At 42.4% G+C, this 24,420-nt stretch overlaps 1 protein-coding gene across 1 annotated transcript; it reads right to left on the bottom strand.

Moving 5' to 3' along the window:
- Positions 1-15,226: 15,226 nt before the first annotated feature.
- KCTD12 (potassium channel tetramerization domain containing 12) lies at positions 15,227-21,379 on the bottom strand. Its single transcript, XM_010589403.3, has one exon. The coding sequence runs from the start codon at positions 21,216-21,218 to the stop codon at positions 20,241-20,243; it is 978 nt and encodes a 325-aa protein (XP_010587705.2). The 5' UTR covers positions 21,219-21,379; the 3' UTR covers positions 15,227-20,240.
- Between the last annotated feature and the right edge of the window lie 3,041 nt (positions 21,380-24,420).

Below are 24,420 nucleotides of genomic sequence, written 5' to 3'. Positions count from 1 at the left end.
CCTTAGGGTTTTCTGTGTATAAGATCATGTCATCTGCAAATAGTGATAACTTTACTTCCTCCTTGCCAATCCGGATACCTTTTATTTCTTTGTCTAACCTAATTGCCCTGGCTAGGACTTCTAGCACGATGTTGAATAAGAGCGGTGATAAAGGGCATCCTTGTCTGGTTCCCGTTCTCAAGGGAAATGCTTCCAGGTTCTCTCCATTTAGAGTGATATTGGCTGTTGGCTTTGCATAGATACCCCTTATTATGTTGAGGAATTTTCTTTCAATTCCTATTTTGGTAAGAGTTTTTATCATAAATGGGTGTTGAACTTTGTCAAATGCCTTTTCTGCATCAATTGATAAGATCATGTGGTTTTTGTCTTTTGTTTTATTTATGTGATGGATTACATTAATGGTTTTTCTGATATTAAACCAGCCTTGCATACCTGGTATAAATCCCACTTGATCAGGGTGAATTATTTTTTTGATGTGTTGTTGGATTCTATTGGCTAGAATTTTGTTGAGGATTTTTGCATCTATGTTCATGAGGGATACAGGTCTGTAATTTTCTTTTTTTGTAATGTCTTTACCTGGTTTTGGTATCAGGGAGATGGTGGTTTCATAGAATGAGTTGGGTAGTATTCCGCCATTTTCTATGCTTTGAAATACCTTCAGTAGTAGTGGTGTTAACTCTTCTCTGAAAGTTTGGTAGAACTCCGCAGTGAAGCCGTCCGGGCCAGGGCTTTTTTTCATTGGGAGTTTTTTGATTACTGTTTCAATCTCTTTTTTTGTAATGGGTCTATTTAGTTGTTCTACTTCTGGGTGTGTTAGTTTAGATAGGTAGTGTTTTTCCAAGAATTCATCCATTTCTTCTAGATTTTCAAATTTGTTAGAGTACAATTTTTCGTAGTAATCTGAAATGATTCTTTTAATTTCATTTGGTTCTGTTGTGATGTGGTCCTTCTCGTTTCTTATTCGGGTTTTTTGTTTCCTTTCCTGTATTTCTTTAGTCAGTCTAGACAATGGTTTATCAATTTTGTTAATTTTTTCAAAGAACCAGCTTTTGGCTTTGTTAATTCTTTCAATTGTTTTTCTTTTCTCTAATTCATTTAGTTCAGCTCTAATTTTTATTATTTGTTTTCTTCGGGTGCCTGATGGATTCTTTTGTTGCTCACTTTCTATTTGTTCAAGTTGTAGGGACAGTTCCCTGATTTTGGCTCGCTCTTCTTTTTGTATGTGTGCATTTATCGATATAAATTGGCCTCCGAGCACTGCTTTTGCTGTGTCCCAGAGGTTTTGATAGGAAGTATTTTCATTCTCGTTGCATTCTGTGAATTTCCTTGTTCCCTCCTTGATGTCTTCTATAACCCATTCTTTTTTCAGGAGGGTATTGTTCGGTTTCCAAGTATTTGATTTCTTTTCCCTAATTTTTCTGTTATTGATTTCTAGTTTTATTGCCCTGTGGTCTGAGAAGATGCTTTGTAATATTTCAATGTTTTGGACTCTGCAAAGGTTTGTTTTATGACCTAATACGTGGTCTATTCTAGAGAATGTTCCATGTGCACTAGAAAAAAAAGTATACTTTGCAGCAGTTCGGTGGAGAGTTCTGTATAAGTCAATGAGGTCAAGTTGGTTGATTGTTGTAAGTAGGTCTTTCGTGTCTCTATTGAGCTTCTTACTGGATGTCCTGTCCTTCTCCGAAAGTGGTGTGTTGAAGTCTCCTACTCTAACTGTGGAGGTGTCTATCTCACTTTTCAATTCTGTTAAAATTTGATTTATGTATCTTGCAGCCCTGTCATTGGGTGCATAAATATTTAATATGGTTATGTCTTCCTGATCAATTGTCCCTTTTATCATTATGTAGTGTCCTTCTTTATCCTTTGTGGTGGATTTAAGTCTAAAGTCTATTTTGTCAGAAATTAATATTGCTACTCCTCTTCTTTTTTGCTTATTGTTTGCTTGATATATTTTTTTCCGTCCTTTGAGTTTTAGTTTGTTTGTGTCTCTAAGTCTAAGGTGTGTCTCTTGTAGGCAGCATATAGATGGATCGTGTTTCTTTATCCAGTCCGTGACTCTCTGTCTCTTTATTGGTGCATTTAGTCCATTTACTTTCAGCGTAATTATAGATAAATAAGTTTTTAGTGCTGTCATTTTGATGCCTTTTTATGTGTGTTGTTGACAATTTCATTTTTCCACATACTTTTTTGTGCTGAGGCGTTTTTCTTAGTAAATTGTGAGATCCTCATTTTCGTAGTGTTTGACTTTATGTTAGTTGAGTCGTTACGTTTTTCTTGGCTTTTATCTTGAGTTATGGAGTTGTTATACCTTTTTGTTGTTACCTTATTATTTACACCTATTTTTCTAAGTAAAAACCTAACTTGTATTGTTCTATATTGCCTTGTATCACTTTCCATATGGCAGTTCAATGCCTCCTGTATTTAGTCCCTCTTTTTGATTATTGTGATCTTTTACCTATTGACTTCCATGATTCCCTGTTATGTGTATTTTTTTTTTAATTACTCTTAATTTGTTTGTTTTTGTGATTTCCCTATTTGAGTTGATATCAGGTCGTTCTGTTTTGTGACCTTGTGTTGTGCTGGCATCTGATATTATTGGTTTTCTGACCAAACAATATCCTTTAGTATTTCTTGTAGCTTTGGTTTGGTTTTTGCAAATTCTCTAAACTTGTGTTTATCTGTAAATATCTTAATTTCGCCTTCATATTTCAGAGAGAGTTTTGCTGGATATATGATCCTTGGTTGGCAGTTTTTCTCCTTCAGTGCTCTGTATACATCGTCCCATTCCCTTCTTGCCTGCATGGTTTCTGCTGAGTAGTCTGAACTTATTCTTATTGATTCTCCCTTGAAGGAAACCTTTCTTTCTCCCTGGCTACTTTTAAAATTTTGTCTTTATCTTTGGTTTTGGCGAGTTTGATGATAATATGTCTTGGTGTTTTTCTTTTTGGATCAATCTTAAATGCGGTTCGATGAGGATCTTGGATAGATATCCTTTCGTCTTTCATGATGTCAGGGAAGTTTTGTGTCAGGAGTTCTTCAACTATTTTCTCTGTGTTTTCTGTCCCCCCTCCCTGTTCTGGGACTCCAATCACTCGCAAGTTATCCTTCTTGATAGAGTCCCACATGATTCTTAGGTTTTCTTCATTTTTTTTTAATTCTTTTATCTGATTTTTTTTCAGCTATGTTGGTGTTGATTCCCTGGTCCTCCAGATGTCCCAGTGTGCATTCTAATTGCTCGAATCTGCTCCTCTGACTTCCTATTGCGTTGTCTAATTCTGTAATTTTGTTGTTAATCTTTTGGATTTCTACATGCTGTCTCTCTATGGATTCTTGCAACTTATTAATTTTTCCACTATGTTCTTGAATAATCTTTTTGAGTTCTTCAAAAGTTTTATCAGTGTGTTCCTTGGCTTTTTCTGCAGTTTGCCTTATTTCGTTACTGATGTCTTGAAGCGTTCTGTAAATTCGTTTTTTATATTCTGTATCTGATAATTCCAGGGTTGTATCTTCATTTGGGAAAGATTTTGATTCTTTTGTTTGGGGGGTTGGAGAAGCTGTCATGGTCTGCTTCTTTATGTGGTTTGATATGGACTGCTGTCTCCGAGCCATCACTGGGAAACTAGTTTTTCCAGAAAATCTGCTAAAAAAAAAATGCAGTCAGATCCCTATCAGAATTGCCTTTGGATTATAACTGCCACCTTGTTCCCTGTAAGGATGAAAGTCTGAGGTTTGGATCGTATATGCTTGGCTGTAGCTGGTTCTGTGTTTTTAGTCCAATTAGGGGTGGATTTTTGGTCCTTGGGTTTTTTTTTGTTGTTGTTGTTCCTTCTCTCAGGCCAAAAGAGTGGATTAGGAAAAGACAAAAAAAAAAAAAAAAAAAAAAAACGGGGGAAGGCAAAGCCGCTGCGGAGCCAGAGGAGCCCTTCTCCCTCTGGCTCAGGCAATTCAGATGTTAATGAAGCCGCCTGGGGAGGGGGGGTTGGGGTCAGAGGGATAGGAGAGTAGCACCTCAGAATATAGCCAGAGTTGCTTGTCTTGGTTGGAATGACTATTATATCTGAGATTCCCGCGGGGCGCATCGCCTATGTGTGCTGGCTGTGTGGAGATTGCCCCCGGGGGGTCTGGCCCGCTGAAGTCATGGTCAGATCCTCCGCTGCCAGCCCCACGCCCAACGTCCAGGTTCCCCTGCTGGGATGGTGCACTCTCGACTCCAAAATTAGTCACTGCCTCCCAGGGACTTCTCCTCCCACCAGCCGCGTCACCGTGCCACTCTCACGAACCGGCTGGGCCCCCTCCCGGGGTTAGTTCAGGTGAGTGGAGCAGCTCCCCGTGCTTGTGCCGTGACCGCATATCCCAGCTGGGACACTGCTCTCCCCGCTCCAAGACCAGTCGCTGCCTCCCGGGGACTTCTCCCACCGGCTGCATCGCCACGCCGCCTGCGCGATCCAGTTGGGCCCCCTCCCGGGGTTAGTTCAGGGGAGTGGAGCAGCTCTCCGTGCTTGTGCCGTGCCTGCGCCCAGTCCAAATCCCGGCGGGATGGTTCCCCGGCTGGGACGCTGTTCTCCCCGCTCCAAGACCAGTCACTGCCTCCCGGGGACTTCTCCCACCAGCTGCGTCACCACGCTGCCCGCGCGAACTGGCTGGGCCCCCTCCCAGAGTGAGTTCGGGGGGTAGGGCTGGGCCCCTTGTTAGGGCTGGGCCCCCTGGTTGCGCCGTCTGCTCCCCTGGGCTCTGCCCTAAATCGGGCGCCAAAGGTTACCTGACTGGTACGCTGGCTCCAGGCTCTGAAAACAATCGCTGCTTCCCCGTATTTGTTCGTTCTCCGTCTCTAAATCTGTGTTTGTTGTTCAGGGTTCATAGATTGTTATGTATGTGATCGATTCACTTGTTTTTCTGAGTCTTTGTTGCAAGAGGGATCCGAGGTAGCGTCTACCTAGTCTGCCATCTTGGCCCCACCTCCAACTTCAACATTTTTTAACAGACAGTCCCTCCCTTCTGTCTGCTAGTAATCTTCTAAACATCATTTTACATTAATTTTCTATAGCTATTATTTAAATAAATACATAGTTTCCCAAAATGATTGTTTTATTTTTATTGTGCTTCAAGTCAGTTTCTCACACAAAAACTTACACACGCATTGTTATGTGACCCTAGTTGCTCTCCCTGCAATGTGACAGCACACTTCTCCTCTCCACCCTGTATTTCCCCTGTCCATTCAACTAGCTCCTGTCCCCTTCTGCCCTCTCATCTCACCTCCAGACAGGAGCTGCCCATATAGCCTCGTGTGTCTACTTTAGCTAAGGAGCACACTCCTCACTAGTATCATTTTATATCTTATAGTCCAGTCTAATCTTTGTCTGAAGAGTTGGCTTCGGGAATGGTTTCACTTTTGGGTTAACAGAGAGTCCAGCGGCCATGACCTCTGGGGTCCCTCCAGTCTTAGTCAGACCATTAAGTCTGGTCTTTTTACTAGAATTTGAGGTCTGCATCCCACTTTTCTCCTGCTCCATCAGGGATTCTCTGTTATGTTCCCTATCAGAGCAGTCATTGGTGGTAGCTGGGCACCGTCTAGTTCTTCTGGTCTCAGGCTGATGGAGTCTCTGGTTTATGTGGCCCTTTCTGTCTCTTGGGCTCATATTTTCCTTCTGTCTTTGCTGTTATTCATTTTCCTTTGCTCTAGGTGGTTTAAAACCAATTGATGCATCTTAGATGGCCACTTGCTAGCTTTTAAGACCCCAAAATGATTGTTTTGAAGGACAGTGATTATATAGATTTCTTAGTTTGGTTTTATTAGAATAAAAAGGCCATTCTTGTCCTTTAATAATGATGTTTCATGCATTTCCACTACTCAATGCCTGGCTAGACCAATTCTTCCTCTCCCTTTTCACAGACTAATGTGTACAAAGAACTTCTGGTTGTTTCAAACAGTACATAAAGGACAAAGTTGTTGAATAGGCTACTATGTTTTTGTATCTGTAAACTCAAGAAGTTATTTTAACAAACATGCCTCACTTTATTTAAAAAGATATTTTGAATATTGATGAAAGAATATTAAGACAAAAGACATGCTAATCTACTATTTAAAAAAAAAAAAACCTTTCACTCTAAACCATATTTGGTTTAACGGATGCAAATTATTAATTAGTAAGGAAGCCATAACTTCCATAAAGCTTTATTAATAAAGTTTATTTTACCTGTCCATAGTCCTAGCTTTACCAATAGAGTTTAATTTAGCTATCCATAGCTCATAAGGAATATGGAAACTTCTTTGTAACATAACTACAGTCTTGAGCTACAAAACAAAATCCTTTGGGGTCCAAAATTAATGAGCAAATATTATCTCTAGCAAAAATCCAAGCTTTGGAACTGGGAGAGCATTTCTATGTTGTTTTTTGTACTGTAGCACCTCAGACTTTCCCGTCTTGTGAGAAACAAGCCCTGAAGTGAACGGTGGTGACAGCCACTAAGCACGTCTCCAAAACCAATTCCCTTCACAGAACCCCTAATAATAACCTTCCCAGGAGTCTGAGCCCTAGTTTTAAAACTGCCCAATAAAGTTATGGCATGTCACAAAGAGGTGAGTTCCCCATAGTTTCTCACCAAATTGTGTGGCAATTTTAATTTCAACCATTTCTCTGCTCTTTCTTACCTAAAGATAGATCATTTCTGGTTAATTTCTTGTAGCTAAATGAAAGTTAATCTCACCTTTTTAACTGGGATATCTCTGGTAGATTCATCAACTACGTACGTCTAAGTCCATAAAGTGGAGAAAAGACAAATGTCAAAGGATTCAAGCCCCAAAAGCTCTTTTCACCTGTAAAATCCAAATAATTAAAACAAAAGTAGTGAGTTGCCTTACACCAGTTGCCCAGCCAATCCTGAATCGTGGTGACCTCATGTGTGTCAGAGTAGAACTGGGCTCCATAGAGTTTTCAATGGGTGAGTTTTTGGAAGTGAGTCACCAAGCATTTCTTCCAAGGTGCCTCTGGACGAACTCGAGTCTCCAACCTTTTGGTTAGCAGCCAAGTGCATTAATGGGTTTGCATCACCCAAGGTCTCCTTACTTATCCCCAAATTGATATAAACTTAGCATTAAACTCCATGATGATAATAAGATGTCATTTTTTTTTTTTTTTTGAGAATTCTTCTAAGGCAGTGAGAGAACAAGGCTATAGACTACAGAGGAGAAAAACGGCAACAACTACATAATCAAGTTTCAACTTTTTTTTTTTTTTTTTCTAATTCACGTTTTAAAAGTAACACTTTGAGAATTAGCGGACAAAACTTTGACCTAACAGCTGTGTTTTCAATATTAGCTCATGCACAGAATTTACACTTTGAACACAGTTACCCAAATGAGAAAAAAGAGCACATGGTTCTGCGCAAAGAAAAAACAAAAAACACATTTGCTATTATAAGGTCAGAACATCATTGCAGAGATCATTTATTTTTTAAAAGTCCTTGCAGCTGTCATTTTAAAAACCCACAACTCTCCCCAGCAGAACATTTGGAACCGTATACTGCAGCGTTTCAGGGAGGTCAAATTTCTTTCTTACAACACTTAGAGGCACCTCTTGAAACTTTGCAGTTACAATTTTCAAAACTGTACCAAATGGTAGCCCCAGAGGAAAGTCTGTAATATGGCTGTCAGAGAACTCGACTTCCATCATAAAATTGAAACACTGTCAAGTATTTTCTCCATTAGCCAGAAATTCACATGGGGTTTTAAAGTGGCTGGCACTTAATAAAACTATTCAGGAAAAAGTACCTGCATCAGTTTAGGTCCCATTGTAAGCTCTGTGAGTTTCAAGTCAGATCGGAGGACAGTCATTTTGATATATTTATTTACGAAACTACAGTTGTAATTTCTCAAATAAGTAAGTATATAAAAGGATTATTCTTGGTTAGTGTTACTATAAAAAGTAAAGGTTAGCAAATTTTAAACTAGTGCTTTCTCTCCCTGGTGCATAAAAATGAATGAATTAGCATGAGTATTCATTTATTTATTCCATAAATTTTTATTTATGATCTATTAATAACATGCTCTGCACTGTGTTGAGCATATATGCTATGCACTATGTTGGGGCAAATATAAAGATTAAGACCACACCATAATTACAGGACTTAGTTTAACAATGGATTATCAGATATGACACCAAAAGCAATCTGCAGCAAAAGACAAAACAGATAGATGGAACTTCGTAAAAATTAAATACTTTTGTCCATGAAAGGACTTTATCAACAAAGTAAAGAGACAACATACAGATTGAAAGAAATTTTGGGGGAATAAGGGTCTACTATCCAAAATATATAAAAATTTCTACAATTTAACATAACGACAAAGAACCCAATCAAAAAATGGGCAAAGGACTTCAACAGACATTTAACCAAAGAGAATATTCGAATGGCCAACAAGCAAGTGAAAAGATGCTTAACATCATAAGCCATTAACCCACTGCCGTCAAGTCAATTCCGACTGATAGGGACCCTAAAGGACAGAGTAGAACTGCCACATAGAGTTTCCGAGGAGCGCCTGGTGGATTTGAACTGCTGACCTTTTGGTTAGCAGCCGTAGCTCTTAACCACTACGCCAACAGGGTTTCCCATGAGCCATTAGAGAGATGCAAATCAGAACCACGATAAGATACCCCCTCACCCCCACTGAAATGGCTATGATAAAAAAATTAAAAAAAAAAAAAACCCTGAAAATAACAGGTGTTGTGGAGGGTGTGGAGAAATTGGAAGACTTACTCATTGCTGATGGAACACAAAATGGTACATCTGCCCTGGAAAACAGTTTGGTGGTCCCTCAAAAAGTTGAACACAGAACTACCACATGACCCAGCAATCTCAATCCTAGGTGCATACCAAAATGACTGAGAGCAGGAACGCAAACAGAAAGGCGTACACCAATGTTCACTGCAGCACTATTCACTATAACCAATAATTCAGAAAAGGATACTGACAATAGTTGCACAACACGAAGAATGTAATCAACGTCGCTGAATTACACATGTAAAAATTGTTGAATTGGCAAATGTTTTGTTATGTATATTTGTATCCCAACGATAATAATAAAAACCATACCGTAAACTAGAAGCAAGCAACCCAAGTCACCGGAGTCTTAACTCTGTTTCTTTTCCTTCACATTCCTCTCACTCTAAACTGTGTGACTTTCATACAATGCTTTCTAAAGAAAAGAAAGGCTGAGCAAGAAGATATTTCTACTGTCCTTTCCTTCTATCTAAGGAAATAAGGGCTTGCTCTAACCTTCGATCTTACTCCTCCCTCATCCACCCAGAATGGAGAAAGACAATGAATTAATGAGGAATACATTGTAAATAACTGGGGAAATGCTGTCTCTTACTATAATAAAAAAAATAATAAAGACAAGTTCAAATAACCAATTTTAGAATTTTCCATTACTCTCTTCATCTTTTTCATTTTGAAAAACAGAAAATCATTCCTAATAGCTATTAAATATATTTACAAGAACTGTGGATTAAGGTAATGGTTATAAAACTCCAAAAGTGCAAAGTTTGTAAGGCCCAAGCATGCTAAATTTTGTGTAATTTCTAGTGGTTGCAAAAGTAAAGGCCCTTTAACGGACCATTAATTTGGCTCTGTTGTTTAAGGTAAGGAAACATACCTAAGAGGAGGAGGCTGCCTCAGATATGGTTTGGGCTCAATTAATGATCACTTATGGAAGCTGAAAGGATGAATTGGTGTTTTGGGTTGAATTATGTCCCCCCAAAATATGTATTGTAAATCCTAACCTCTATGCCTGTGATTATAATTCCATTTGACAATAGGTTTTCTTTGTTATGTTAATGAACAGGTTTAGTGTGGGGTGTGTCTTAAATCAATCACTTTTGAGATATAAAAGAGATCAAACAAACAAGAGACAAAGCTGACACTGTTGGAGGGGGCGTGGTTAGGCATGGGAAAGAGACATGCCAAGCTCCAAGAAGATCACCCAAGATCAGAACCTCAGTAGAGATGAGGACCTTCCTCCGGAGCTGACAGAGAGAGAAAGCCTTCCCCTAGAGCCAGTACCCTGAATTCGGGCTTCTAGCTTCCTAAACTGTAAGAAAGTAAATATCTGTTTGTTGAAGCCATCTACTTTGGTATTTCTGTTATAGCAGCACTAGGTAAGTAAAACAGCTGATATTTCAGAACTTTAGATACAGATGCGCAGTAACCCACCCATTGCCATTGAGCCAATTCCAACTCATTGTAACCCTATAGGACAGAATAGAACTGCCCCATAGAGCTTCCAAGGCTGAAATCTTTATGGATCCAGACTGTTACATCTTTCTCCCATGGAGCACACTGGTGGGTTCAAACCACCAACATTTCAGTTAGCAGTCTAGCGCTCAATCACAGAGCCACCAGGGCTCCTGTGCTCAGTGAAATACCTTACTAAATAAATAATTTATTAGATATCTCTAAAGAGTCCATAAGATGTCTCCTGATGATGAAATGGGGGATTAACAGAAGAAAAGGGTTTCCCATTCAAACATGGCGCTTCCAACATTATTGCAAACAATCTCACACAAGTAAAACTGCATCATGGCCTGAGAGGTTCAAAGGAAGGAGAAAGGTGAGCAAAATCTGAGCCCACCACTGCAGCCAGGTGATCTGCTTTCAGCTTAATGTGGCCCTCGCATCTGGATTTCCATAAACAGCTCCCCAAATGGTATTCCAATTCACAGCTATGCCTATTACACCCACCCCCGCAGGGTCTCCAAGTAGCCTTTGCAAAATGGAATTCTGATACTTCGCAACTTGCTTAAAATTACTCAGTAAGCCCTGAGAACCAAAGTCCAAACCTTTTAACACTGTATGTGATGCTCACCTTGATCTGGCTGTCCCTGCCTCTTAGCCGTTTTGTTGTTGTTGTTATTGGTTGGTTGGTTTTTTGGAGAAGTAGGTTGGGATTGCCATCAGGTTCCAGCAACACAAAGCTATTCCTAGTTCACACACACACACACACGCACAAACACACATACACTATCATATCTGTGTCCCACTGCCTTTCCTCATGCTGGCCTTTGTTTGAAAGGTCTCCTTCCTCTTCATTTGCTCCCTTTCTTTTCTTTAGCTCTTTGGTCTCCTCTTCTGGGAAGCCTTGGACATGAGTTAAGTATCCCTCTGTCTTACTCTTATCATTACCCAGACTACCTTAGGACTGAACTCCCAAAGTATTGTATCATTATTCACCTCTCTTACTAAATCTCAGTGCTTCTGTGTCTTACTCATCTCTGTAACCCTATCAGATTGGCAGTCTGGCACATACTAGGAACTCAAGAGGTTTTGAATGAATGAATACTGAATGGCTGTACATCGGCGGAAGTTGCAGGGGCCAAGTTAAAAGTCAGTGGCCTAAAGTGGCCCTGAATTTGTTCTTTCTGCTTAGGTCCTCTTACCCTTAGCTTACTCTTAAGAGGCCTCTGAGATAAAGCAGAGATGAATTATGGCCCTAAAGGGATATTTACTTAGAAATTTCTTATGTGAGCACAGTAAAGCAGAGAATTTAAGAGGCTAACATTTTCCCTAAACTATCTATCAGGAAACAAGCCAAGCACATGCCAGTGGTTGTCAACCCCACCACCACCACCACCAAGGTCTTAATGGCAGAAGAGGGTGAAGCCATCTCTGGAATTTTACAAATTCAGAGTATCTTTGATGCGTAGGGTTTTATCTTTTAAATTCATGTATATTTATCATTCTTTCCATAAAATGAAAAGATTCTATTTTTTTTATTTATTGTGTTTTAAGTGAAAGTTTACAATTGAAGTCAGTCTTTCATATAAAAACTTTTACACACCTTGCTATGTAACCCTAGCTGCTCTCCCTATAATGTGACAGCACACTCCTCCTCTCCACCCCGAATTCCCCATGTCCATTCAAGCAGCTCCTGCCCCTCTCTGCCTTCTCATCTCACCTCCAGGCAGGAGCTGCCTACATAGTCTCATGTGTCTGCTTGAGCCAAGAAGCTCATTCCTCATCAGTATCATTTGCTGTCTTACAGTCCAGTCCAAACCCTGCTAAAGAGTTGGCTTTGGGAATGGTTCCAGTCTTGGGCTAACAGAGGGTCCGGGGCCATAACCTCTGGGGTCCCTTTAGTCTCAGTCAGACCATTAAAATCTGGTCTTTTTATAGAATTTGAGGTCTGCATTCCATTGTTCTGCTCCATTAGAGATTCTCTGCTGTGTTCCTTGTCAGGGCAGTCATCGGTGTTAGCAGGGCACCATCTAGTTCTTCTGGTCTCAGGTTGCTGGAGTCTGGTTTATGTGGCCCTTTCTGTCCCTTGGGCTCATAGAAAACAGATGTTTTTAAACCATTTACCAGTTAAATGACTTAATTCCCCAACTCACATATATACACCTCAGCTGGTAAAACTGACATTCTAGGAATAGCTTCCCATCCTTTTCTAGCTCCCCTAGATGTGCTTATTTAAGAAGTATGGGGTAGAGTATAAAAAAAAAAAATGGCTCCTGTAAATATACTATATTCCTAAAAACCAAATGTTTGTGATAATTTATGAAAAAAACTAGAAAAAATGGAATGGGAAGGACATTCAGAAAAATTTTAAGTGACTTGTCCCTGATATAAAAACTTCTATGATTCTAGAGTTCCTTACCACTACCCCATTCCCTAGAGAGTTTCCAATGAATCCTATTATTTCCATAGCCCCCGATGAAGGAAAAGGTCCTCTCTCTCCCTCTTTCTCTCAGCATCACCTCAGGCAACAAAAGCTGGACTCAGATATATTTTTGCAGATGTGAAAAATTAAATGCAGCATTCTTTGGAGTGAGGAAAAAACCTGAAACTTAAATGCCTACCAGTACCAAAACCAAACCCACTACCACAGAGTTGATTCGGACTTATAGCGACCCTGTAAGGTACAGCAAAGCTGCCCCACGGGGTTCCCAAGGCTGTAATCTTTATGGAAGCAGGCTGCCACATCTTTCTCCCATGGAGCGGCTGTGGGTTCGAACTGCTGACCTTTTGGTTAGCAGTCGAGTGCTTAACCACTGTGTAACCAGGACTCTTTCAATAGGGAACTGATAAAATAAATGACAGCACATCTAGACAATGGCATATCATGCAAAATATCATTCAGTCATCAAATAAATTAGGTAGATCATTGCTACATGTTCATGCATTGTGAGTTTCAGGACATGTGGTAAAAGATGAAAGCAAGGCACAAAACAGGTATAATTTCTACAGAATTGAAAAAAAAGGTGGGGTGGGGACAAATATACTTACATATGCATTGAGTGTCTCTGTAAAGATACACCAGTGGTTGCCTCTGTGGACGAAAATGCGCTCGACTGCTAACAAAAAGGTTGGAGTCTCAAGTCCACCCAGAGATGCCTCGGAAAAGAGGCCTGATGATCTACCCCCGAAAAATCAGCCATTGAACACCCTACGGAGCACAGTTCTGCTCTGACACACATGGGGTCACCGCGAGTCAGAATCAACTCAACGGTAACTTTATGGTCCTTGTGTGACGCAAACAACTTGCACTTGATTGCTAACCTAAAAGTTGGTGGTTCAAAGCCATAGAGCAGCCCTGCAGAAGGCTGGTGATCTGCTTCTGTAAAGATTACAGCCAAGAAATGCTTTTAGAGAAGTTCTACTTTGCAACACATGAGGTCACCATGAGTCAGAATTGACTAGACAGCAACAAATTTGGTGTGTTTCTGGCTTACTGGAGGAGGAAGGTTTATTACATATGTGCCTGTATTGCTTAAAATTTTCACCATATATCCCTTTTGTTACTACATTTCTTCTTAATTTTTTTTTTCTTTTTTTGATGGCATGTGTTTTCAATATCGGAATGCATACTTACTAATTGAGTGTGTTTAAATTTCTGGTTGGTAATACGGATTTTGAGAAATATGATCTGGTAATACAAGCCACCAATGAGGTGAGTGGCACTGTGGTGCCACCGATCTGTGGTATGACAATATACCAAAGAGAGCTGTATAATTTATTGTGGGTGCTGTCCATTAGGTTATGTGGGGAACCTCTGGTTTTCCAAATATGACACAGAAAAACCAAAACAAACCCATCAGGGCTCTCTATCACACAGGAAAGCCATAATTATGCTTCCAAGTCATATCTCACAGAAATAAAAGAAAAAAAAGGGCAAACGTTAACTAACACATCCAGGAACAATGAGGCTACACAACAATGAGGCTCCAACTCCATATGCTGAGCATGACACATTTCAAAAGGGACCCACCTTGACGTTAAATGCATTAGAACCAGAATAACATCTTGTCTCTGAGGTCCAAAGGCATAAAAAGTGGCTGGTATACCCTTAACCCAATGGTAACAAAAGAGATGTATTAGCTTTTCAAAAAAATAAATAAGTTCTACATGTGTGTTTATGTACTCACACACACTATTTTAAAACGTAACTATCTAGAAGAAGTACAGGCAAAAGAGGAAGGGTGCAGCCTGGCTCATTCTACCCACCCAGTCCGTGGCTTCCTGCGTCATTACCAAGCAGACCTCAGCTGGCATTGCCTGGCTTGGGTTCCTGCGATTTCCCATCTGAGTGGCTATGCTTTCTTTAGAGAGGAGGGACATCAAAGACTGGAGCTGATTCACTGAAACACCAAAATGCAGACCTTCTTCCTCCAACATTCTCTAGGACCTTATCTTCACGCATTGAGTTCTTGATTAAGACATATCTCACAACTTCCTGGGAACCATGGCAGAGTAATGGTTAAGAGCTACTACTGCTAACTAAAAGGTTGGCAGATTCAAATCCACCAGGTGCTCCTTGGAAACCCTATGGAGCAGTTATACTCAGTCTTACAGGGTCACTATGAGTCGGAATCGACTCAAAAGCAACAAGTTTTGGCCACAACTTCTATTTCCTTTTCCCTACAAACTTTAAGGTCATCTGTACCTACATTCCCCATGTTCAAATCAATGCACACATGCTGAAGCTGAGGTAACGAAATCTCATGGGGGCTTTTCCTGCATTGAGTACCAAACTCCCTCTACATTCCTGACAATGAACTCTGGAGAAAGAACGATTTCACTCCTGGCCCAGCTGGCCTGTTACATGTGAGGAGCTCTGGTGGCATAATGCACGTCATTAGATCCACGACAGTTTGGGAAGCATTCCCAGTATTTAGAGAATCCCTGAAATGAATCAGACCAGTGTTCTAGCCAATCCACACCCTGGAGCCAAGAGAAATGGAGTGAATGTTTTATTCTTTAGTGTTTAATAGAATACATAACGAGTCACATAATGATTCACACACATGGAGAAAAACAGTATTGGGTATTTCTGTTATACAACTGGTTGTGAATAAGGAGAACAAAATTCTCTAGAGCATTTAGATGACTGAAGAAATTCTTACTTTAAATTTGGGAAATTCTGAAAAGACTTCATGAATATCTGTTTAAAAATATAAAGTGATTTTTTTTCCTAGCTTTCTGTTTCATTACAAAAGTCTGATGATCTTATGATTTTTTTTTTCCTCTCTCCTTGTATTTTGAGAAAATGGCTCCATGATATATATCACTAAGCATATAACATTTTCAATAATTTCAGAATCCAGAGAGCTCTATGGGGGCCTTACATTGTTTAGTAGGTAACAGTTGTTCAGATGCCTGGAAAATTTTAAGCAATATATAATTCGAATCTTCAAAATTAACATCCATGAAGTCTTCACCTTTTCTCAGTAAGCGGTCACTGATGCTGTTTGAGTGATCATAAATGAACTGCTGTCATTTATTTTCAGTAGGAACAAAATTCACCTGCCTATAAAGTCACAAAGACAGCTGCATAATAGTTTACAGTAAATGTCCACATACCTCAAAACACATTGAAAAAAACTTGGCTTGGAAAATAATCCCAAAATGTATAAGGTGACAAGAATTCTCGGTCAACTAGTCCATCTTCCCTCCACACAAGATCATTCACAAATGTAGATCTTCTGGTTGAATTTTCTTCCAAGTTTCAAGGGCCCCAGTAGAGAATCTAAATCCTCAAATGTTAATACTTGTAGATAGCTATTGTCCAAAACTGTGACAAAGAAAAGCTAACTTCAACAGAACTGGTTCCTGTCTCTAGAAAACTCTATCTCAGGTACTATAGCCACTGGAAATAAATGAGTATTTTATGTCCTATTTCTCTACAGACAGACTTGAGTCAATTAAGAAAATTAATTCAGTTTTTTAATGATTTACAGTAAGGAAAATATACAAAACTTAAAATCACAACTAGTCTTTAAAAATTTAAAACAAAGGATTTACTCTGATAGTCTTACAATAAAAATATTCTGTTTACTATGTAAAAAAAAAAGTCAATTGAGTAAAGTATATGTGAGTTAGGTTATAAAAGAAATTCTTAACAAATTCAACCCCTCCAGTCTATACTTTTCTGAATGTCTTCATTTGTAATTCAGCATTATTTACGTGGGAGTGCAAAAATGTTTTGAATATTAGATTAAAATTTACCAGAATTTCAAGACTAGAAAAAATATTAAAGCTTCAATCTGCATGGCTTTAATGTAATAACAACACTCTGTGGAAATGCCAATGCAAACTGGAACATGGTATAAGCATTGCCAGTTGCCTCCTTTGGGTTTCTTATACATAGTATGCATTTTCTCAGAGAAGCAACAGGTCCCATGTATTTGGATCTGGCTGAAAGAGAAGACCATTTTGTCTAATAATATAAATTATCACTTTGCTATAAGTCCAAAATACAACCAACTATAAAACGCAAGAACAAAAACAGTATTGAAACGGAAAAGAAATTTGAAGGTCCCACACCTCTGAGGAATATTTTTCAAACACATAAGTTGAAAATTAGAATGAATATGGTCTACATGTATTTTAAAATAGGCAACTTTCAAACACATGGTGCAAAAGCATTGAACATGGTACCTGTTTTTTTTTTAACCACTACTTGCCACAACGGTCTTTTTTTTTTTTTTCAAATTATCAAAAGTCGAATGTCATCCAGCTGTATTTATGAATATCAAATGGCATTTAGAGAAACATAAGTAAAAGCCTGCCACTCCGAGCCAGGTGAACACACTTACGACTACCTGAATCATTTATGCCATTCTTCCAGGTTATTTGGTGTTTGGGGACATTTTATCCAAACACCTAGATTCTCTATACCCCATCCAAGCTCATAGGTGGTGACCAACACTCCCGCCCACTTTGTAGACTGCTACGGGTCTTCCCCACAGCCCAATGCCCGTGGAGGAGAAGGAATCAAAGAGTGCTCAGGTCAAGTCATCTCAGTTATGTCTTCCAGCCAACATAAAATGAGTTTCCTACTCAGCCTTTACTTTGGACTAAAAGAAGAACATTTTCATGTTAGCAATTTCTGCCTTTAGAGGGCAGTCATCCCTAGAAAGAGGTCAGTTTAGGCTCTCTACTCATTAAATTCCCAGTCCTTCAAATAATGAAAAGGAGAGGTTTGCTGCAGAGCAGCAAGTGTGGGGCAGGGGAGGGGAGTGAGGTGTCTACGCACAAGGCAGTAGAATAATGCAAAGTTTTACAAGACAAAATTCCTAAGACTTGAGTAGCAGAGACAAGATGAGCAGGTTCTCCTGACTCCTGGAGTTACGCAGATTAAACAAGGAAAATCACAACTGTCGTTTCTTGCAATCTGTCAGTGGTTTCAATCTTGTCTTAAAGTGTTCTCAGTTCTGTGCTTTTTAAGCAATCTCACAGAATGCCATACGGGGTGGAGAAAACTTTATGACCCTTATGGCCACCGAGCAACATTCTTCAACCATTTCAGGCTTGAAACAAAGATACGTTCTGAGGCATTACAAGTCTGAGGGCAAACTCAATGTGGAAGCCCACACAACTTCCTAGATTTCTACTTCCATTTCCCTTAGCCTGACCATCTTTGTGCATAAAGCTAATTTTACTTTTCTAAAAATGTAACTCTAATAAAACCTTCAAGCCTCTCTTCCCCAGTTCAAAAAAAAAGGAGATTAAAAAACCAGGTACCTTGATTTAAGTAGACAATTAATCAGTGTATTATTTGTATACAACTAATAACCAAGCAAAAAATACGGCCCAAATTCAGTTTTACAATTATTTTTTCCTAACTCAATTTCCCCATAGACAAGGATATAAGAAAGTCATCAAAACATGTTGCTTCAGTATATACACCATCTGATGCAAGTTACTGGGTTAAATACAGGAAATTTTATAGCATTAGTAAATGAATTAAAAAACTAAATGATTCGTGTAAAATGTTTATATATGGTATATACAGATTGGATCACATGAGTCTAAGAATAAAACTGTCCCAATTCGTAACATCTGGTATGGACATAATAAGATACAGTACAAGATCCATTTGTAAAAAGAAGGAAAAATAGCACTAATTTAAACACTGAAAACAGGTTACAAAATCTTTAAAAACATACGTTAGAGAAAGATGCTGAAACAAACCAACAAAAAAATAGAAAGGCTTCTCATTATCACAGAATATTCAAAGGACGCCTCACAGCATGAAAGACAAGGATTTATTTCCCTTTACTTAGGATGTAGATAGGATATGCAGAGGGAATTTATTCTATATTAAAGGCATAAGGCAACCAGGTCTCCTTCGGTTACTGCTGTATTTTCCTAAAACACTGTTTTATTGCTCAGCTCACTTTTAAGTACTTAATTTGCCTTCACTGAAAAATATTTCACTTTACAGCTCTCTACAGATGGGCAGCCCTTGTTGCTTAATTCTCTACAGCTCTGGCACTCAAAAGGATTCCACCTTAACTTCAAACCACTGCATCAAAGAGGAGTGTCAAGTAGCATTTTCTGGTTTTCAGATTTGCTCAGCCGTCAAACATACTGAGTTTAGGGAAAATAAGGACTTTTAATAAGAGATCTTAAGTCTGAGTAACCAAAATCAAACGTATGTTGCTCAAGTAAATCGATTTTACAATCAGGATTTATATTCACAGAGAAAACAGAGTTCAAATACTAAAACACTACTGGGTAACTCTTTGGTTAGGTTATAAGTATCTGTAACTTCTAAGCTTAGGATTCAAAACGGTTACCTCAATAACTGCCAGCTAAGAGTAGATACTGTTATTCATTTTTATAAAACACTTTGCATGTTTTTGTCCTATTTGATGTTTTAAAATAAAACGCATGTACTCAAACGGATGGTACAAACTTACAAATTTCAAATAATAAATGAGTATGTCTGCTCTTCCCTTCCCACCCTTCCTACCCTCCTCCTTCCCTCCCAATCCCACCCCCAAGTCTTATGAGCTAAGAATGATCCTACTGCCATTCACTGCAAGAATATGGGCTTTCCTAATACCCACAACGTGCATGACTACCCAGCTCTGTTTTAATCACTGCCAGGTGGCTTTCTGTGGGGCATGGCGACCTGGGCAGACCTGCCCTCTTCTGCAGCAAAGCTCTTTCTCGCTCTTGCCAAAAAACTGTCATGTCAACCAGAGCCGACCCAAGTCCTGGCGATAAGCCAACGAGAAAGGGCGCCTCCACAGGCAGGAGGGTCCCTTTCTGCAAGTTTAAGTCACAAGCGAAGATCTTTCATTTCATTCTGTACTGGAAAAGATCCGATACTTTACCGTGCCAGCACTAGATTCTTCTCCTACTTTTATCTGTAACTTTTCAAAACTTCACTCATTTACAGTCACTGAACTGCTTCCATATGGTCTTAATTCCAGAATCCCAGTTTTTCATTCAACCTTCTAAATATCTACCTTTAAAGAGAATCAAAAAAAGGCTCCAATGACCTTTTAGAACACTAACTTCCCCAGTGTTATCAATTCCGATCTCTTGAGTCATAAGGTTCAAGAAGATTTCAGGGAATCTCTTCACGCTGGACACGTCCTGATTTTGAACGATCCAGTCATTCCTAGGTACTTGGTGATTTGGGGCCACGCTGCCCCACTCCATCCAGATTAAGGGGCAGTCTGGGGGAGGGGTGGTTTGGGGTACGGGATGGAGGAAGCATGGGTTAAGGGGGTATATCTGGGCTCCCTCGGTTGGAGGGGTCCAAAGAAAATGAAGAAGCCGAGAGGGTTTTCGCCTGCAGGTTCTAGAATTGAGGGTAGAGGGGACTGGCCCCAGCTCCTGGGGGTGAACGACAGAGGGACGGGAGGGAAGAGGTGCTATAACCATCTCTAAGACAGGGAAAGGGGCGGGGGGGACGAGAGCTGGAGTCGCGGGGCGGGGGGGAGCTAGGGAGCTCACTCCCTGCAGAAGACGTACTCGGTGTAGCTGGTCCAGATCTTGTCTTCGCTCTGGTCAGTGCTGCTGGCGAAGGCGCAGGTGCCCGTGGAGCTGCACGCCACCATGTGGAAGCCCGACTCCGACAGCTTATCAAAGGCCTGCTCCAGGAAGTTAAATTTGAGATAATAGCGCGAGGTGTAGCGCTCCGGGGGCCGGTCTGGGTCCCGGCTCTCGTTCAGGGTGTCCCCGAACACCTCCTTGGCCAGCGAGGTCTTGCCGCACACAGTGATGCGTGCCACCCGCCGGAACTTGGCGTCTGCCTGCGCGTCCCGCCCGATGGTATACGAGCCGCGGTAGCCGATGGTGATGTAGCCTGAGCGTCGGCTGCCGTCCAGCGACTGGGATGGTGTGAGCAGCGGGCCCGCTGCGCCCCCGGACGGGCTGCGGCTAGCCAGCTCCAGCGTGGGCGACGGCGCCCCGGCTGAGGAGCCTTCCTGCTGCTCCGGCTCCGCGTAGCCGAGCTGCAGCAGCTCGTCGCCCAGCGAGCCCTCCTTAGGCATCCCGCGCCGCGGGTGCGGCGGCCCCAGACCGGGTTGCTGGGGCGCCCCGAGGCGGCGCACGAGCTCCGGCAGCTCGAAGTACTCGGCCTCGCGCTGCAGCCGGCTGCGCTCGGGGAAGTAGTCGGGCAGGACGAGCTGCAAGTCCCGCAGGTAATCCAGGATGTAGCGGAAGAGGAAGCCGTCCCGGTCCAGAAAGAAGCGGCCTTTGCTGTCCCGGGCCAGCTCCTGCGGCTGCTGCTGCGTGAACATGCGCCAGAGAAGCGAGTCGGGCACCGAAACCACCGTACAGCGCCGGGTCACATACACCTGGCCCCCCACGTTCAGCTCCACGATGTCGGGGAAGAGCCCCGGCTCTGCCGAGGAGGACGAAGAGCCGCTGCCGCCCCCGCCGCCGCCCCCGTTGGGTAATCCACGCGTGCTGTCTGCCAGAGCCATGGCAAAGAGGTAGCTGGGCTGGGGCAGAGAAAGGGAGTGAGGCCACGCGCAGGAGCTGGAGCCGCCGTTCCCGGAGCCCCGGCGCCCGAACACTCGCTCAGCCCTGCGCCTCGGCCGCCGCCGCCGAGAGCCGCGTGGAGCCGAGCGATACGAGCGCGCGGCTGTGCGCCCCCGTGCGCTCCACACGCTCCAGGCGAGTGCGGGTCGCGGCCGGCGCGCCGCTTAAGTAGAGCCTCCGCTAGGGCGCCGCGGCGCGCAGGAGGCGTAGGCGGCTGCGGAGCGGCGGAGCCTAGCTCCCCGGGCGGGGGAGGGGGAGGAGGGAGGCGGGAATTGATTTGCATCTTAAGCGCTGACGCTGCGCCCGGCTGCTGGCTCCACCCGGGTTCGCGCACCGCGGGGGCGAAGCGGCCGGTCCCCGCCGCCCCGCTCCGCGTTCCAGCCCCTTCCCGCTCCCATCCAACTTTCTCATCCGAAGCGGACAAAACCTGGGATGGGGCGCTTTGGAAGGCAAATCTTTTGCCGGCGGGGCCGTCATTGCGCCCCCTGTCCCCTTAGCCCGCGCCCACTGCCCGCGTAGACTCTGAAAAGAGGATGTAAACTTTCGGGCTTGGCCCAGGGGAGTGGAAGTGCGTGGCCGCGTCCGGCGAGGCCGCCTGCGGAACTGGCCGCTTAAAAATAGTGGAGTCGTGTTGGTAGCGTAGTGGGTCGTCGTGTCGCTGCAAGTTCTCGAGAATAAAAGCCCCGGAGAGACTACGGGGCCGCACCAGGACGGAGGCAGCCAGGTTTTGTTCGCGTTACTGAGGAGACTCGGAAGAAAAACTCTAGAAACCAAAAGCTAACCTCGATATCTTGCCGCAGAACGCTCGTGGATAGTTCATTTTCCGAGTGCAGAAGAAACCCACTGGTTGGGAAACCTCAAAGGGGAGTAGGAAAAGAACTGAAATAGCAACAGGGGGAACTTGGATGAACTTTAGGGACGCGTTCCCCTGAGGGCGGCTCATGCATCCTCTTCCTCACAAAGCTTTGGAGGCTAGTCTGAAGAGATTGAGGATAGTGAGGCCGAGGGGTCCTTTTCAGCCCTGAGTGAATCATGCCTTAGAGCTTTTTCAATCAAGCCCCTAGATCTTTTTCGACGTGTTTATCCTCTCACAGGAACGTCCAAGTTTCTCCGACCTCCAGCGCTCTTCAGTCATTTTTTTTTTTCCAGTTAGGTCCAGGTTCCCTCCTCACAGGGCTTTTGACATTTGCAGGCCCTCTGCTTTGATCCCATCTCATCCTCTAACTCCTACTCCATATTCAGTTTCACCCTTTAGCCCACAGAACTCCTCTTTCCCTCCCCCCCTCCCGAAAGAAAAACCGTCCATGGCTTCCCAGGCGAGTGGGTCTCCCGCTTTACCTAGAGCTCATCATTCTGAACTGTCGTAATTAGCAGTTGTTGTAGGTTGAGCTATGCCCCCCCCTCCGAGAAATGGGTGCTGTAAATAAATCCAATCCCCTATACCTGTGGTTGAAACCCTGGTCGGCACTTCAAATCCATCAGCCACACCTGGGAAACCCTATGGGGCAGTTCTGCTCTGTCCTATAGGATCCTTATGAGTCAGAATCAACTCCACGGGCAATGCGGTTTTGGGCTTTTTTTTTTTTTTAATACCAGGGGTTTTTCCCTTTGGGAATGTTTGTTATGTTAATGAGGCAGTATTAGTGTAGTGTGTATCTTAAATCAATCTCTCTTGATATAAAATGCAAGTTAAGCAAGCAAAGAAGCACGTGCGATTGCCAAGGAACCTAGGAATAGAAACTGAAAAGAGACGAGGACCTTCCCTCAGAGCAGACAGTGTGAGAGCCTTCCTTGAGAGCCAGCGGCCTGAAATTGGACTTTGAGCTTCCTGAACTGTGAGAAGATAAATTCCTATTCATCAAAGCCATGCACTGGTGTTACCGCAGCACTAGATAACTAAAGAGCGATTATCTGCTGACTTTGGTAAAAATCAGTGTTCCGGAGAACTGCAGACAGAAGCAAAGGAGAGGGTAGTGGAAGATGTTAAGAAGTCATCTGGTCCATGAAAATTTGTTGTGCACCTGGCATATTGGCCAGGCGTGGCACCAGCTAGTGAAGAATGCAAGGTTGAATAAGCCCCAAGACACTTTCAATGTGCCCAGTAGGCGAAGGGGCAGAGGTCTGAGCAGTTTTCAGATCAGTAGACTGTCAGTCAGGATAACACTGTTGAGATATTTGTTCCTGATAACGTTTACCCTATTTTGTAACTACCCAGTGAGTTTTACAGTCTCCTCACGGATAAGTGTCGTTTTCACTCGGAATTGTTTATGTCTGCTGTACAATTATTGCAGTCATGTCAGTGAGTGTACTGAAATTAAATCAGGCCCCCAGTCAGCTCGTTTAATTGCAAGTATGGGTTTTGATACCAAATATATTTCACCACACTTTTTTGTTTTGTTCTTTGGGATAAAAGAGGACACAAAAGTTTCAAGTTCCCATGCTGAATTTCTAGGTGGCTGTGCTTCTCTTTGTTCTACCAGTGTCACAGGCCTGACAAATACAGCCTCTTTTCTATAAATCCAAGAAGAGCCTTCTTTGTATCAATTCTGCACATATTTTTGTATTATTGCTTTTTTTCATTGTCTCAGCAAATCGTGTCAGCTGTGCCTTCAAAACACTTCCAGACTCTTAGCCTATCTCTCCAACTCCCTACTGTTCTACTAATAGGTCTGAACAGTCCCAGTAGGTTCCACCGTGGACCAAGACAACATCATCTCTTGCCTGAATTATTACACTGGTCTCCTATCTGGCTCTGCCTTTGCTGCTACAGTCTAGTTTCACCAGAACAAAAAAGGGGGATGCCATTACAGCCTAACTCAGATGATGTCACTCTTCTGGAACCCCCGCCCCAGTGACTTCCCATCTCATGCAAGTGTTTGAAAATCAGAGTCTTTTCAGTGGCCTACAAGACTGTACATGATCAGAGCTGCCCCATGACCACCTCTCCGACCCATCCCCTACCATTTCCCCAGGATTTCACTGGTTTTAGCTACATTAGCCCCCTTACTGTCCTCCAGAGGAATCCCTGGGTGATGCGAATGGTTAAGTGCTGTAGTACTAGCTGAAAGCCTGGCAGTTCAAACCCACTCAGATGTGCCTTGGAAGACAGGCCCAGCAATCTAGTTCCGAAAGGTCACAGCCTTG

Source organism: Loxodonta africana, chromosome 17, assembly GCF_030014295.1.
Source record: "Loxodonta africana isolate mLoxAfr1 chromosome 17, mLoxAfr1.hap2, whole genome shotgun sequence".
Lineage (NCBI taxonomy): Eukaryota > Metazoa > Chordata > Mammalia > Proboscidea > Elephantidae > Loxodonta > Loxodonta africana.
This window is presented reverse-complemented; position numbering and strand designations above follow the sequence as displayed.

What these genes read in the sequence shown, in the direction of transcription:
- KCTD12 (XM_010589403.3), bottom strand. Translation starts at nt 21,218, where the DNA reads ATGGCTCTGGCAGACAGCACGCGTGGATTACCCAACGGGGGCGGCGGC.